We start from the raw sequence: 15,970 nt of genomic DNA, 5'->3' as shown, positions 1-15,970 counted from the left end.
CACCTCAAAAAATACCATGGTTGTATTGGCTTACTCATTATGAGACCCCCCCATCTGTAAAACATATCCGATATTAACCATCATCAAAAAAAAAAACATCCAGCCCCGAGTCCTGGCTGTGTCACTGTTCCACACACACGTTATATAGTCTTTTTTTGTGCCTGTACCGCACATGCAATGCAATCGAAATACCACACTGTCTCGGAGTTACCAACTGTCGTTTGTGTTTTCACTTCATCTCTACAATAAAGGGAGGGCTTTATGTATTGCTGTAATTTCAAACAGCTTTCCTTTATTGCATTCAAAACACCTGGAGGGTAGTTTTTCTAAATGCAAGTGGGCAGTGCCTCTGCAGTGCGGGCTGAGGTGGGGAAGGTTGACTGGTTGCAGATATTCAAAATCAATGAGCTGTTGAAAACAATCGATGTCCAGAGGGAGGCTCTTCAAAGGAGTCAGAGTAAAAATTTATTTTACTGTTGTTTTACAATATGTAAGAGGTCCATAATGGGATTTGCAGTTGAAGCATTTGTGCCTGTCTTCAACAGCTGCTGCTGAAAAGATCTGCAGCTGACAAAATGCTGTCATTGCATTGCTGCACATTGGAGTTTATTAGACTATCTAGCATTTTGAAGCTAAAGGGCATTTATACAAGTTACACAGTGCTTGCTTTACACTATCAAGGTGGAAGGTTTTGTTAAAAAATAGCCAAATGATTCATTTAGAATATCTAGTATACTGTTATGATGGGGAACGGATATCACCACCAGTTGACTTTAATCCCTACATTAACTTCTGATTTATATATTGCAATACTTAATACAAACATGTCAGGTTCTCAATTCAGTAAACTGCAAGAAGTGCATAAGCAAGGCAGTCCCTTTCAAGTGGCTACAGCTAATTTAATAACCTATTCATCTTACCTGTCATGCATTTCCTTTTGCTATGTAGTTCTCACAGCTGCAGTTTGGAATGAAGTACACTTTACAGCAAACATGTATTCTTTATTTTAATTGATATCATTTTTCATGCTTTACTTTTAGAATAACTGCCGACTCATTAACCATTGTGAAGTGTACAAGAATCATTAACATGGATTTTCTTGATTCAAATTTTAAATTATCATCCAAGTCTACAATCCCCAGACCAGAAGGATGAAAATGAACAGGTGAGTTTTACTCAGCATGATAAGGTGAACTATACCCATTCGATATTTCCTCCCCGACAGCAGTCGTGCAAAGGCCCTGTGAGCCCCCAACCATGATGGGTAACTCAGCACAACCAGGATTTAAACCTGCAATCTCCTGATCGTATGACTCACTCTGCCCTTTGCCTGATTTTACTGCTAAAATGACTAGATGTTGTATTGTGCAAAAATGACTTACGAACAGCAAAATTCCTATGCTTCTGGGAAGATTAGTCATTCACTCTTCAGGTCTTGAATTCCAGTTTGGTTGCCTGTTAAGGTTTTCTTTAGTCAGCTGAACCCTGATTGTGGTAAACTCATTAGAGAACATCCCCCAAAGCCACTTCTTTCACTTTGAGTCAGTTTGTAAACCTAATAAAGAGAAGCGTGCTAGTAAGAGGTTGAAATGTAAGCCTGATCGTGCTCATCTTGCCTGGAAGTGCACAATACAGACATCATTCATCTGAGAAGTTTCACTTCACTAAATCAGAAGGATTTTGGAAGCTGTTTCGTTTTGGCTCTTGGCATTAAATCAAATACAACTAGCTTCCCACTTCTTTCTCCGGTTGTATATCTTGGCTACACAGTTAATGACACAGCATACTACTGTTGCAAAACACGAGGAAGAGAAAGAGATTAAATTCAGAAAACCATCTTTTTTTTGTATTTACTTCTCAGAATCATTTCTTCACCTGCTTCTTCTTATCACAAATGTAGATCTTGACACACAGATAAAGACAGCGTGTTACTACACAGAACACGAGAAAAATGTGTTTGCAAAAACAAGAACTAAAAAAATCTAAATACTTAAGAAGTTGAAGATTCTGAATAATGTTAAATTGAAGCATTAGTATTCGAAGGAAAACATGGATTAAGTTCAGGAAACAACCATAATTGTCTCAGTGGATCCAAAATCTGTCAATCTGCATGACACTAGATTGTGTGCAGGAAGGATACAACACTCTCCATTTAAAATGTGATCAGGTCTTCTTTACAGTTAATCCCCATTTTGTCTGCATATTTAAATAGCGTATATTGCCTATTCATAAATAGGTATTTAAAATGCTCTCCTTGGAAACAATAAATAAATAGATAAATAAATCATACAATAAGAAACAATATACAGAAAATATTATTTATTTTTAATACAGGCAAAACTAAGTCAATTGCCCACATCAATTTTGCATTACAGCGATCAACACAATGTACATGCTGGTAATATTTACAATATTTTAGAGAAGTATAATATTTCAGTTTTAACAAAATGTGAGATGTGAGATGTTCAACCAGACAGCGTAACAATATATGCAAAACAATAAGGCATGAATTCAATTCAAACTAATATCACTGCTATAGCCATGGTGGTGTTACCCTTATATTAGCAAATATTTTCAATGACAATGCAGCACTACAATGGCAATGTAATGGTTCTGTCCTGAAGGACAACAATAGTACAATGGTGTGAGTAACTGGTGAAAAGGAGTCACATTTGTTACAATTGAATATAGTCACATACTAATGGCATCACAATGGTATGAACCAACTGTGGAAACTGTTAAAAATTGGTTCCATGTCCATTGTGCTGTCATTGCTGGAAATGATGCACTCTACTAATGGTTTTCCGAGGTTCTTCAGGGCAATACACTGGTATTATTTTGGTATGCCACTAGTATTTTTCCAAAAAAAAAATCTTTCAGGTTATAGAAAAAAAGAAAACCGTACAGCAGTTAATCACCCATTCACACTAAACTAACCATTCTAAAGGACATAATTATATAAGCATATAACTAAATAGCAAATGGTATTTTTCAAATTTCACAATATATAATAAAAAAAACCCCACATCTCACAACATCCTTTACTGAAAGCGTGTAAACAAACTATCCTTCTTTTTCAGCTGGGGCTGCATTTACATAATTTAGTCCACTAGATTGTCTAGGCTTTTTCTTGAAAATCAAGACAGCAGTGAGCATGTCTGTTCTGGCACTTTCACTTACAAAGGAATAGAGAAAGGGGTCGGCAATGCAGTTGAAGCTTGATAGAGCCATGGTTATTTTGTAGGGCACAAACAGTCTCTTGGCAACTTCGCACATTTGTGGTTCGGTTATGCTCCGAATCAGCATAACGATATGGTAAGGAGTGAAGCAAATTAAAAAAGTTACCACGATGCTTAAGAGCAACTTTTTAATCTTTATCTTATCATGATCTTGGGTGGCTATATTACTTTTGATAGCTTTGTAAATCCTTTGACAGCAAAATACCATCAGCATTGCTGGCAGCAGGAACCCTATAAAGAACCGCCCACAATTTAACATAGCTTTCCATTTTTCCAAAGGATAGCTGTCGTAGCAGAGCAAATGGTTCAAGTGGTCTCTGTGAGTCTCTTCATGCCACAATATAATAATATTACCTGACAATTCAATAGCCCAGATTAGTCCGCTGACGTAAATTGCAGTTTTTACTTTTCTCAAAACATAGAATCTTAATGGATAAACAACCGCCAAGTATCTGTCTATTGATATGCAGCACAGGAAGGCTGCACTAGTATAAAAGTTTGTGTACATCAGAAAGCTGCACAACTTACACAGATGAGACCCATGCTTCCAGTTGTCATGTTGCAGAGAGTAATCCACCCATAATGGCAAAGTCAGCGTGTAAAGCAGATCTGCCACTGATAAGTTGAAGAGGTAGATGCCTAGCTCATTTCCCCTTTTTATATGTTTGTAGGACACGTATAGTGATAACGAGTTTGTTGGAATGCTTATCACAATGACAGTAATATACACTAAGGGGAACACAAACTGGTCAAGGTCATGCTCAATGAAACAGCCCGTGGCATTATTCAAGGACATTGAAACGGGATAGTCTGGTTTCCAATCTTCAAGGTGATGTGTAAAAATCTAGCGTTTTTCCCCTGACTTCTGGAACAAAAACAAACAAAGCAGAGGAAGTATCCAAAGAAGCAATTGCAGAATATGTATGAATACCATCAGTGTAAAGCCTACAGTAATTATTATTACATAGAGAAAAACATGATTTATTCTGACTGACAACACTGGCGCTCTATGCTTCCGAGAGTTACAAAGTATTTTTGAATTTGTACGTACCAAATACAAAACGTGCTCGTAGTAAATACAGGTATCTGTGCTATTAAATTTAAATAAATATGCAACAGAGAAATCAATTTGAAAGTTGATACCTGTTTCTTGTCCCTTATCGCTTGCCTCTTCTGGTACTACAACTGTCCTATCGCAGTGTTGGTCTAAAATAAAGTGTTATACAGCACTTCCTCCCTTTGAAAATAACAGGATGTCAACAAGCATACATTTCACACCCCCCATTTATTTCTGTACCTGCTTTCAAACGAAAACAATGTTGTCGTTGAATTTATCAAGTATCTTTTAGTATTTCTAAATGTCATAGTTTCATAGTGGCATACATGTCTTCAAGGTTAACTCTTAAAAAAGTAAATTACTTCAATTATTTTCACTTACCTTCTCCTAAATTATTGATGGTGGTTCTGTTGCTCCAAACCTTATAGATAACTGATCCAGTTTAATGCCACTTGAGTGTATTCAGCAAACCAGATCATTAAGTTAACATTTGGGACAATTTAGAGGAACAAAGAAAAGCAAGAGACAAAATAAGGAAGTGTTGCATGGGTAATTTTATTGATCCATAGTTCACACACCCTAGTCTCTGTAAGTCGCCTAGGATAAAGGCGTCTGCTAAATAAAGAAATAATAAAGCAACTCTTGCCGACCGAAGAATTACTGCAATTTCGAACACATGTTGCAAGAAAACAAATTGGTAAATTGGTTCAAGACCATGGTGCATGTCCTAATTTCGTGTTTTACACATTGTAACTTTGGAAGGTGCAACACTTCTTTTTGTTCTGCAAATGAACTTTTCAAGAGCTTTCAGATAGTGTAAAGTATATATCTCTTCAACAGTGGTTGCAATATGTTTGACAGTGCTATAAGGTATTGAATTAAATGCTGTGGTGTGGCACACATACAATGAATAGGAGTTATCACATGGCCTATTGTTTTAGACTGTTGCAGTATTTTAATATTTAGTCAAAAAAGAGCATCTATCTGAGACTTATCCTGTCCAACACATAACCTGCTCATTCTTTTATGATCTGCTTTTGTGAGATGTGTGTGTGTGTACACACATACACACACTGTTTGCTGTTTTATTTAATTCTAACTAAATACTGTATTTTCTCATTTACTGTACAAAGGATGCCATCTGCTGGCAAACTACAAATCAATCTGTTAAAAAAAAGTACACACACACAAACATTTAACATGTATTTCCTGAACGATAAATTGGAGGTACAGTGAGACGCTTGTGGCCATATTTGGAGAGCAGGGGCATTGCATTCACCTATTTTGTGTTTTTCCTGTGGTTAAACAAGTCCAAACGTTATGTACAGTTCTTTTTATTGTCTAAATTGTCAATACACTCAGTATACCTTTCATTTAAAACTATAAAATATGTTCATACAAAATAAAGTTTCTAGGGTGTTCAAGTCAGTTTTAGTCCAAACGACAGTGAACTGTGCTTCTTTAGACTGGTAAAAACAAGCATAATCCACTATGAAATGTATTATATCCAACACTTAAAAAAAGGCAACTCTTCCATCTACTTGTATACAGATCTTACAGATTAGGACATGCACTTTGGCTGAACTTTCTGAACAAACCATTCCTTATTGTTTACTGGACCGTGGGCTTTTGATAGTTGTTTTCCAAATATTGATATATTTGCATTGGAAAGCCAGAATAAGAACAGCAGGTGCAATGAGCAGATGATAATAATCAAGTTTGCATATACATGCGTGTGAAACGTAATCTGTACACACCATTTGATCATTTATGGTATGAATTACATGATCAGGTAGATGATCCTGGATGGCAGTATTTGCCATTATTTACTAGAAATTGTATTTCTCATTCAGAATACAGTACATATAAATTAAACACACAAACACTGGTCAAACTCTGAAACAATACATTTTTGATAATGCCTCTTGAAAAAAATGAATTGACTAAAACTATGTTTAGCCTGTTAAAGGCAGAATAAAATGCAATGCATGAAAAAGAAAATAGGTTTAAAACTAAATTAAATAGTTAGATTAGGAGAATTACTTTCCTTAGATGACGCTATGTATCTCCTTAACAACTCTGCAGAATCTGGAACAGTAATTCAGTCAAATTAGTATATACTGTTATCTGAGCCATACAATGTATTGTCTAGTTTTTTAGTTTATGCTTTGATACTCTCCCAGTTAATATTTAATCAAAAATCACTGTTTTGGGATCGTTCAAGTTCACGTGTTTGGAAATTCTGTTTCAACGGCTGCCTTCAGCAACAGCATAGTGCAGATTATAAATCATTTTGGATTACTGTACCAGGCTTCAGATTAGTGCGAGTCTATCATATGTATGCAACAAAGAAGGAACACCAGATTGCAATCACTGGAAACAGGAGAACCTATGGCAGTACTTGCAATTGCAGGTGACTATGTTGAAGGCATCAACCCTTGAGCCAGCTGTGGTCCATGCTGCAGCAGTGTATTGAGATTTACCCAGATTTCCTGGCTCAGCAAGTGGCATTAGCATCTTCAGGTCCAATGGTGTACACATGAGTTACTAAATAATGTTGAGTCTCTGAGCTAATATAAGTAGGTAATTAAACAGCAATGATTTCATGGTCATTTATGGTTTTCCTTACTGTTGTTGACGGACTTTGACATTTGCATGGTACTATTCCTTCATTACCTAAAAGGCATGTTTATCTAGAATGATATGGTCCTTATTTGCGCTAATAATGCCACTAGTGTAAAGGGGTGGATCCAATCAAATGGTGCTATATTCAATCAAAACTCCAGACCTAGATGGACCTAGTCAGTGGAATGTGTCATTGCGTAAACACATGACATTTACTTGTATGACTAAGTTTAAGTAAGTTTTAAGGGATTTTATTTTACAGGTGAAAATCTATTTCTTTGCAAATATATTTTGCAGAGAATTTTGCTTTCACCGTGCTTCTACAGTACAATTAAGTAGATTTTTTTATGAGGTTTACCAAACAATAAGTGTTGTGTCTGGGTTGTATATATTGTAGTATGAACGGTAATTGTGAAGATGACAATTTTTATTAACAAATATATATAAAAAAAAAAGAATCATAAAAAGATGGAAAGTAAAACCCAGCATTTACTGTGACCTAATGTCTTTGTTTTAGCATCAATAACTAAGCTATTTATGATTTGTTTAAGAACAGTCTTATAAATACAGCACATTGAGTCACCTTAAAAATACAGAAGGTCTTTGTTCTGACAGAGCATTTTAACTATAAAAAATATAAAATATATAGCTTGTGGTTCTCAACATGGATGAATCTGATTAAGGCTTACTGTATGTACAGTGGAAGTAGATGGTGATTTTTTAAAAGGCATATTCTTAAGCTTCCCCTTCAAAGACTGCTGCAATTTCTTTATTTCATTTTTTGCGGATTCACTCATAAAACAGTAAAAAACTGGGTCCAACACACTATTTAATGTGGTCAGGGCTACAGAGAGAAGATATGGGTGTCTCATTTGTTCAGCAAAAGCGCAGTTTCGGGGTTCCCAAATGCTTCGCAGGAACATTATTGTCTGGTAGGGAGCAAAAGAAACAAAGTAAGTCATCAATAAAAGAAACAGTAGCCTCATGATTTTCCTCTTCTCACTGTCTTCAGTCCCGGTGCTGGCAAAAACAGACTTTAAAATCCTCATATAGAAAAAAAACATTAAAAGCAAGGGTAAAAGGAATCCGGTGAGACACCTTATCAGATTTACAATGGCAACCTTTTCCGGTATAGGAGGTTTATTATCACACAGTCTTTCTTCAGAGAAAGAATATAGCATATCCTCATAATACAAATATATTATGTGCAAGGATAACTCTACAACCCAGATAACTATGCTCATCTGCACAGCAAATTTAACAGACCGCAAAGTGGCAAAATACAGGGGATAAACCACTGCAAAGTAACGATCCACAGAGATGCAGCAGAGGAATGAGGCGGCAATGTAGAAACTGTTGTCCATGATGAAATAAGTCAGACTGCACAGTGTGTTGCCCACATGAGGTCTGAGGGAATTCTGAATCCAAACAGGCAGAGATAAAATATACAAAAGATCCGAAACACAGAGATTTACCAGGTAGACCGCTACCTCATTTCCTCTCAGTGCCAAAATCCAGGCGATATAGAAAGACAAACAGTTTGCTGGAAACCCAACGATAAAAAATACTGAGTAGACTATCGGATAAAAAAGAGTGTTCACATACATGTCGTCCTCTTTGATACATGTACCGGTGCTGTTGGACCCATTCTGGCTGTTTCTTACTTCCATCTTTTTAGCATTCAGGTAGCTTTTATCCTGTTCTCACTTCATTTTAATCCAAAGGATGAATTGATTTCTGTAGTATGCACACCATCCCAAGCCATCTGAAAGCCTAGTTTTGGAAAGAGCCATGCAAATCCTAATTTGCATACAGTGGATGGAAAGAAGCCTGTGGTTGGTGGTATAAGTACATGCATGTAAATAAGACACAAGGCACATTTTGTTTCATGCAAACCCCCCTAAGCCTATTTTTTAACCAATAGCCAATTAGATTTTTAACGGCAAAACTTCATTTAAACATTGCTTTCCTACTTTTTTCTTGGTTTAATATTTATTTGGTTTTCATTAAAGTTTGTTTTGGCTCTGCAATGCACTTTACAGTACAATTAGATTCTCATAAAACCCCAAACAAGATATACAGCAGTCTGTTTGCATCATGGCTGGATACAGTCTGGTGGTAACATGGAACTAATAACTCACTAGGTTAAAACAGGCTGCCTGCCAGCCCTAGTGTGTAACAGGGCAGAGGCTGGGCATGAACCGTAGACTTCACACACCCCAAGCCATCATCTTAACTACCACACAAAGGAGGCTGGTTTAGCTATAAAGCAGCTAGCCTAATCTCACTGCCAGTGTTCATAATCCGCTACAGCGGTGTACAGTACTGGAATGTTGTGTATAATTCTGTAGATGTCTTGTTAGGGACCTTGCAGACTGAATGTCTTCTTCGTAGTATAAGACTACTGTTAGATAAAGTCTAACGATGGCAGTCTGGAAGATTCTTTTTAGTATTGGTACTGTATTGCTAAAAGTATTATGATTGGGTGTTTAAAGTTATGAATGCAGTACCTTCAAACCTTCCTGAAGGTGAACAAGCAGTGTGATTTGATTGTATGTATGTGAAAAATCTTAAGCTGAGGAAACACAGAGCCACTTTGTGGCTTGGAACTTGGTTTCAGGAGACTAGGATTCAGTCCACTGCATGGTACACCAGGGAAGACGGGGTCTGATACAGCAAAGTTGGCTCAAACTAGATCTCTCGGTCTTCTGGACCCAGGTTTCAAGCCACTGTTCCTGAAAAAGTGGCTTTGTGTTCCCTCAGCTCTATAGCTAATGCAAGCTTGTATTTGACTGCAATGCATGTTTTTGTTTCACCAGTTTTATGTAATCAGTCTTTTTTCAACTTTATAAACATTATTGCGCTGACCCTAAAAGTGGTTTATAGAAGCAGCTGGGAGATACAGATTTGACAGAAGTATTTATCAGATGTACACTGCGGTTTGTGGATGTTTATCCAACATGCTGCAAAGTATAATGAAGAAACTGATACAAATCACCAGCATTTGAACACATTTTGGTGTCCTGATTATCTTGGCCTATTTAAAAAAAAATCATTTTTTTGTATTTCATTTTTAATCATGCTTGACAATTATTATACTGTACACATGAAATAGTGCTCGGCTACCAATATTTATAAGAAGTTCCTTCACACTACATGGCAACTGTGCGCAACCATTTCCCAAAAGCAAAAGCCTAAATAAGAATGACATTGTTTATGCTGGGTGTAATAGGAACAAATACAAACTACACTTTGGCAACAACAAGTAACGTCTTAAATGTTTTATCAGTGCTCTGCTCAGCAAACAGTAGTTAAATGAACTAAATATAAGAAAAAAATGTTCATTACTGTATTAACAAAAATCTAGGGATGCCTCAAGCCTCAAGGTAGGCTTTCTGGGATCGGGTGTTGCAAACGGGACGCCTGTATGTGTCCACTGCAGTAATATAACAAATACGATAGAGTTACAAGATTCACAAAAATATTTTGTAAAGATAGGTAAATAATTGAGTCTTGTTGAATACTTTTGTTTTGGATAATGTATGCTGTGTTATAAGTGAAAACTGCTGCAGGCCACTGCAAAAGTTTATGGATTCCGTGTGTAAGAAAATTCTGATTTTTGGGAGTGTGACAAGGTTGGCTGGTGGTGACGTCAGGCCAGGAAATGAATGGAAACAACAATAGCAGACTGGGGTACAACTGCGCTGCCGCGTGTTTATTGACAAATAAAAAGTTTAAATAAAAGGCAGAAGGGCCAAACTTAACAGACTAACAAACAGATGGACATGGAACAAACAAGTATCGTGCTGGTGTTTAACCAGCACGAATAGCAATTGTTTTCTTTTGATTTATTTGACCTCCTCTCTCCACTCCCGTTCTCCACTCTGAACACCCGACCACGAGTGAGTGAAACACTGCATCTTTTATGCAGCTGTACCGAGACTCGATTGCCAATCAACACGTGAACTAATTGTGCTCCCTGTGCATACATACTAATACCCACTTTAATCTGCACGTGGAGTGATTGTGCAGTCCTTAAATACAACTGTACATTTTAAATCACTTGTGATAACCCAGACTACGTGCACCAATATTATACCTACATATAACAGACAACATAAAACACAAAACACAAAATACGCACAGGGGCGGGGCACTCTGCCGCAGGTAGATATGGAGACCAAAGTTCATTAGTGCCCTATAGACTATATAGTATTACAGAACATTAGAGCTACACATTGACATATATTTTAAACTGCAGGTTATTTGTGTTACAAGGTAGGGGTAGTGCTGCATCAACCGATTATTGGATTATTCGGATTCAGCTCTGCACAGAAACCAGGTGCTGACAATCAGGGGAGGGTCATTGGTGTTGATTGGGCTAACGTACCATTCAAAGTGAAACAGGTGAAGAAACAGCTGCTTGGATGATTGCTGCTTTTCTTAGACTCTGTGGAGAACAGCAATCCACATAAACGCCAGCAGCTGTTTCTTCAGGAGTTTCACTTGGAATGGTAAAAAGGAGCCTCATCAACTGTGGAGAGCTTGGTTTAAATAACGGGTTTGTGCAGCTCCAGTTAGAGGTGCTCGTGCTTCTCCTTCCCTTATCACTTATAGCCTGGGAAGTGTTGCACACAATCAGCCAGTCATATTTCTCATGTAGGGGTCTATAAAATGTGATCCATTATACCAGAATGTGAGGTTAAATAAACAGTAATAGTTAATCATTGACTTGAAATTACTAAAATCACTACTGCGTCAATCTTTAACCGCACTGTCTAGCGTTTTTCTAGCGTAATAACGTAAAAACACATCTTGGTCTGCCAACAAACTGTTGAGTGTTTTCATCTGCGCAGTTTGAAATGGAATGTACCAACATTTTTTCTTTTTATATTCAAGATAAAATACCACAGAGATGAAACTCTCTTGCGTCACAGGTTCAGCATAGGTCAGCATGGAAGACATAAAATAGCAAACAGCCACATTAATATGGCACAGTATAAAAAAAAAATCATCCTCCGATTTGACATTCAACTAGTAAGTACACCTCAGATTTCTAAAACCAAAGCTAATCGGAAATTGTGAGCACACACACACACACACACTCATTATCTGGTTTTAACTGCTTTGTTAAATCAATAAAGTGCTTAAATTTTATTATATATGTATTTTAAATATATCTTTATCAATGGTTTCATGATGTTATCTGTATTATTGCCAATCCATTTCTGTATTTTATGAATCAGTATTAAATATTATACCATCCTTGTTGTGTGCAGAGACTGTTTAATTCTTTAAGCACTCAGTTTCCTCCAGCTTCTCTCTTGTGGTGACGATTGGTATTCTATGGAATTAGAGAGCCAGAAGCTCTGCTACTAAGAGTTTGATGAAATGGCGAGTAAACCTGTGGCCTATTTATTATTGTTTCTTTGTTTTGTTTATTACAGTGCTTTGTTTTTTATTATGTGTAACGAGTCTCTGTATAGAGACAGAACGCTTTGTATTATTGACTAATATTTGGTATACATTTGACATCTAGGATTTTCTCATTTCATTTCCAGTACTGGTATTGTCCAGTATATATATATATATAAAAAAAAAACCTGTTTTACTATCACAATTTGTACCCTTTGGCCATATTAATGAGACAGCATGCTTTGACATACTGTAGTCTTGCCAGTTTGTACACAGCTGTTTTATATTTTATTTGAATCTTTCAGTCAAGTTCAATTTAATGATGGCAATAGATAGACTACAGTCATATCAATGCAATATATTTTACATAACATTTGACCTCATGATTACAGGTCATTCAATTCCCATGCATTTTTTTTAAATTTATCGTGGGTTCTTTCAAATCTAACATTTTTCAGAGACAATCTTTGTGTAGGCTTTCTCTCTGAACAGTTCTTGGGATGACCTTTGGCTCCTTGAATGTTTAGGTAAGAATTTGTATTCCATAAATTGCTTTACTTTGGAGTAATTTCAATAATTTGAAATATTCTTAAATAAAAATGAACCACTTCTAAAAGTTTTTCATAGTAAAAAATACCAAGGTACTTCATTTTATATTATGCCTGACTCCATTTCGCTAAAGTAAACACAGTAAATGTTTACAAGGGAGAAATGTTTTGTAAGAGAATCCTCTCAACTCACAGTATGTAATGATGCACATCCCAACACGCTACACAGGTTAATCAAATAATATTTACAGGTGTTTTCTTCTGTATTTTCAGCGTGAATTGGCATACCCGGCTGCAGAATGAACAGCTCAAACTGCAGTACATAAGACACGTCAGATAAACTACTGTTTGCGGTGGCGTACAGCTGCGTTTTTACCATTGGATTTCCAATCAACTCTCTCGCCATCATGGGATTGTATCAGGTTACCAAGACTATCAGCACCTGTGCATGTGATCAATCTGATGATAGCAGAGGTGCGTTACTTATCCACATTGCCGCTATGGATAATCTATATTACGCTGGAGAGCTGTCCTCCAGTGGGGAAAATTAGTACTACAACAGTAAAATTAAATGGCCTTTTTCAAAAACACAGTTAAGCATCAGTTTACGATGCAGTAAACTAATGTGTTCTATCTGTTGTTTTGCTTGTCATATCTAAACCTTTTTGTGGAATAGACGTAAATGAATGTATTGTATAATAATTGCTTTTTGTTAGTGAAAGCTGTCTGGTTGAAGAGAAAACATTTACCTTAGGGCAAGTAAATACTGTCCCCATTGAACTACTGTAATTGCATCTCTGTGCCAGGTACACAATGAAGGATTTACACAAGGTGGAGAGTTTTATGGAGAATGATATAAATAATTAAGCTTGGACCTACACTCTATATGATTGTCGAGATCCATTATATTTTTGTGTGTGTGTTGAACATCTATAATTTTCAAAGATTCATGTTTTATTTAAAATAAATTAAATGACATCGAGGAGCCTGTGAGTTTCTGGCGCAAACTATGGAAAATGTAAGGAACACATTTTATTAAAGAATAGTCAACATGGTTATGAAAAACGGTGTTTTTATTATCTTCTAGTTGATTAATGTAAACATATTCGTATAATAGCGTTTCCACGTGATTTCCAGTAATTCCCACGCATCAAGGAAGGAACTGGAACGTACAAAAAATACAAATAAAAACAGAGACCCCCCCTCACCCCCCCACCGGCACCGTTAATGTTGATACATTTTTTAAATGTATGAATTTGGATAACTGATTAAGTAAACTCAAGGAATGTCTATGTAAAAATCAACCGGAGGAGTTCTAGTTTGGAGAGTTAAGTTAAGGTAAAGTTACCAGTTAAATGTAGCCTATCTTGTTTTTGACTTTATCCAGTAGTATTTCACCGAAAGGTATCACAAGAATCGCAACAAGTTCCGAAAAACTGTTGTGTATTTTCCAGGGATGCACTTGTTCTACGTAGCCTATGTGCTTTTTTTTTTCTATAAACAACTTGGCATACAGCCTGAGAGGTGAGTCTTTGACCCCAGATAAAGCAAATGCAATTCTACAAGGTAGCTAGGATGCGTCAGTATAATTATGCCAGCCATTAAATGCGCTTTGTTAGACAGTGTATTTTTTTTTTGTGGTCGTAGCATGTACACATTGAACCAGATTTTAGTTTTTTATGTGGCTATGTCCCTACGTTGTATTTATGTGTGTGTGTTACCAGTACCTGATCTAAGCTTATAGAACACATATTTTTCTTCACAAGTATTAGGGAAGGAGAAAAAGTATGTATTGCCTAATGTTATATACTCTTTTTTTAAAATTAGAATAACAAGCCAGCTGTATTCGCCCTGTTGTAATGATCATATACCTTTAATAAATGTCACTTATTAGGCCACGGCTATTTAGATTATTCGAGACTGGCTGGTATGCAGTCAGGCCTATCCTTGCACCGCCACCCATGGACAAGACACATTTTACAAATGGCGCCCAACTGCATACGAATTACACAGAGTCCAGCATGTTCTCCGGTTTCATACAACACACATGTTGAGCATAAACCTAAACCTAAACCTAACATGGCTTGCTCTCTGAGACTGAGCCAAACTGTACCGGCCAGTCCCGAACAATCTAAAGGGGCGGGGCTTAAGTGACATTTATTAAAGGTATTTGCCATAAACAGGTCTTAAAGGGATAATTATACTATGTATATCAGTATTAAATCCACTAAATTGAAAGCATCATTGCTTTTTTTTTAGGTGTCCGGCGTATGTATTTTTTAATTGAAAAAATGTCACAAATTGTTAAAGAAGACAGTTCAAAGAGAAAAAGTCCACCAATCATTAAATATCCCACGTCACATGGATCTGTTACAAATGAAGACCTGCCTTCTCAGCATTCTAAAAGGTCTGTATCACAACATAGTGGACCTGAATCTTTATCAGAGAAAAAATGTACTCCTGGCAGAAAGAGACTGCAGTCACTAAGCCTGAATGACATTTACCATCATGAACTAGAAAAAGTCCCATCTTTAAACACATTTACAAACTCTTTTACTGTGAGACAAAAAAAGACAGTAAGTAAACCATACCCCATTAAAATCTGTTCAGAAACTCGCATCAGGCAAATCAATAAAATAATCTCAGGTAAAGGAACCCATGGGAGATCTCAACATTCTCCAGAGGCACATGTTTCTTTTAAAAAAGACCTATCCGAGATGCCTCACAACTGGAAGTGTAGAGGTGGATCTGAGAGTGACACTTTCAATGGAAGTATAGATTTTAGATGTCCTTTTGCAGACCATGGGGATCATCGTAGATTGAGCTCAGAAAGACAGAAATTAAAAATTAAAGAGAGAATGGTGAAAACAACTCCAGTAATTGTTGAGGGAGAAAGCCACACCAATCTGCCCATCTCTCTGCCTGAAGACAGATCCATGAAACCCTGCATATCTATTAGAAGGAAGAAGAACCAACCTCAGATTAAAGTACCACACCAGTCTGTCAATAATCCCTCGTCCTCAATTACTCTTCACACCACAGAGCTGAATTCAGAAGGGAAAAAAAAGTCAAATTCTCAACAAGAC

The 15,970-nt window shown here is 36.7% G+C and overlaps 2 protein-coding genes across 2 annotated transcripts; both read right to left on the bottom strand.

Moving 5' to 3' along the window:
• Positions 1-2,339: 2,339 nt before the first annotated feature.
• On the bottom strand, positions 2,340-4,835 carry LOC117418501 (G-protein coupled receptor 4-like). The gene is made up of 2 exons (XM_034906007.2): positions 4,383-4,835; positions 2,340-4,104 (listed from the first exon to the last, which is right to left on the bottom strand). The coding sequence occupies exon 2, from the start codon at positions 4,033-4,035 to the stop codon at positions 3,064-3,066; it is 972 nt and encodes a 323-aa protein (XP_034761898.2). The 5' UTR covers positions 4,036-4,104; positions 4,383-4,835; the 3' UTR covers positions 2,340-3,063.
• A 1,712-nt stretch (positions 4,836-6,547) lies between these two features.
• Positions 6,548-10,060, bottom strand: LOC117422540 (ovarian cancer G-protein coupled receptor 1-like). Its single transcript, XM_058990628.1, has one exon. The coding sequence runs from the start codon at positions 8,589-8,591 to the stop codon at positions 7,581-7,583; it is 1,011 nt and encodes a 336-aa protein (XP_058846611.1). The 5' UTR covers positions 8,592-10,060; the 3' UTR covers positions 6,548-7,580.
• Positions 10,061-15,970: the final 5,910 nt, after the last annotated feature.

This window comes from Acipenser ruthenus, chromosome 18 (genome assembly GCF_902713425.1).
Source record: "Acipenser ruthenus chromosome 18, fAciRut3.2 maternal haplotype, whole genome shotgun sequence".
Taxonomy (NCBI): domain Eukaryota; kingdom Metazoa; phylum Chordata; class Actinopteri; order Acipenseriformes; family Acipenseridae; genus Acipenser; species Acipenser ruthenus.
This window is presented reverse-complemented; position numbering and strand designations above follow the sequence as displayed.

What these genes read in the sequence shown, in the direction of transcription:
- LOC117418501 (XM_034906007.2), bottom strand. Translation starts at nt 4,035, where the DNA reads ATGTCCTTGAATAATGCCACGGGCTGTTTCATTGAGCATGACCTTGAC.
- LOC117422540 (XM_058990628.1), bottom strand. Translation starts at nt 8,591, where the DNA reads ATGGAAGTAAGAAACAGCCAGAATGGGTCCAACAGCACCGGTACATGT.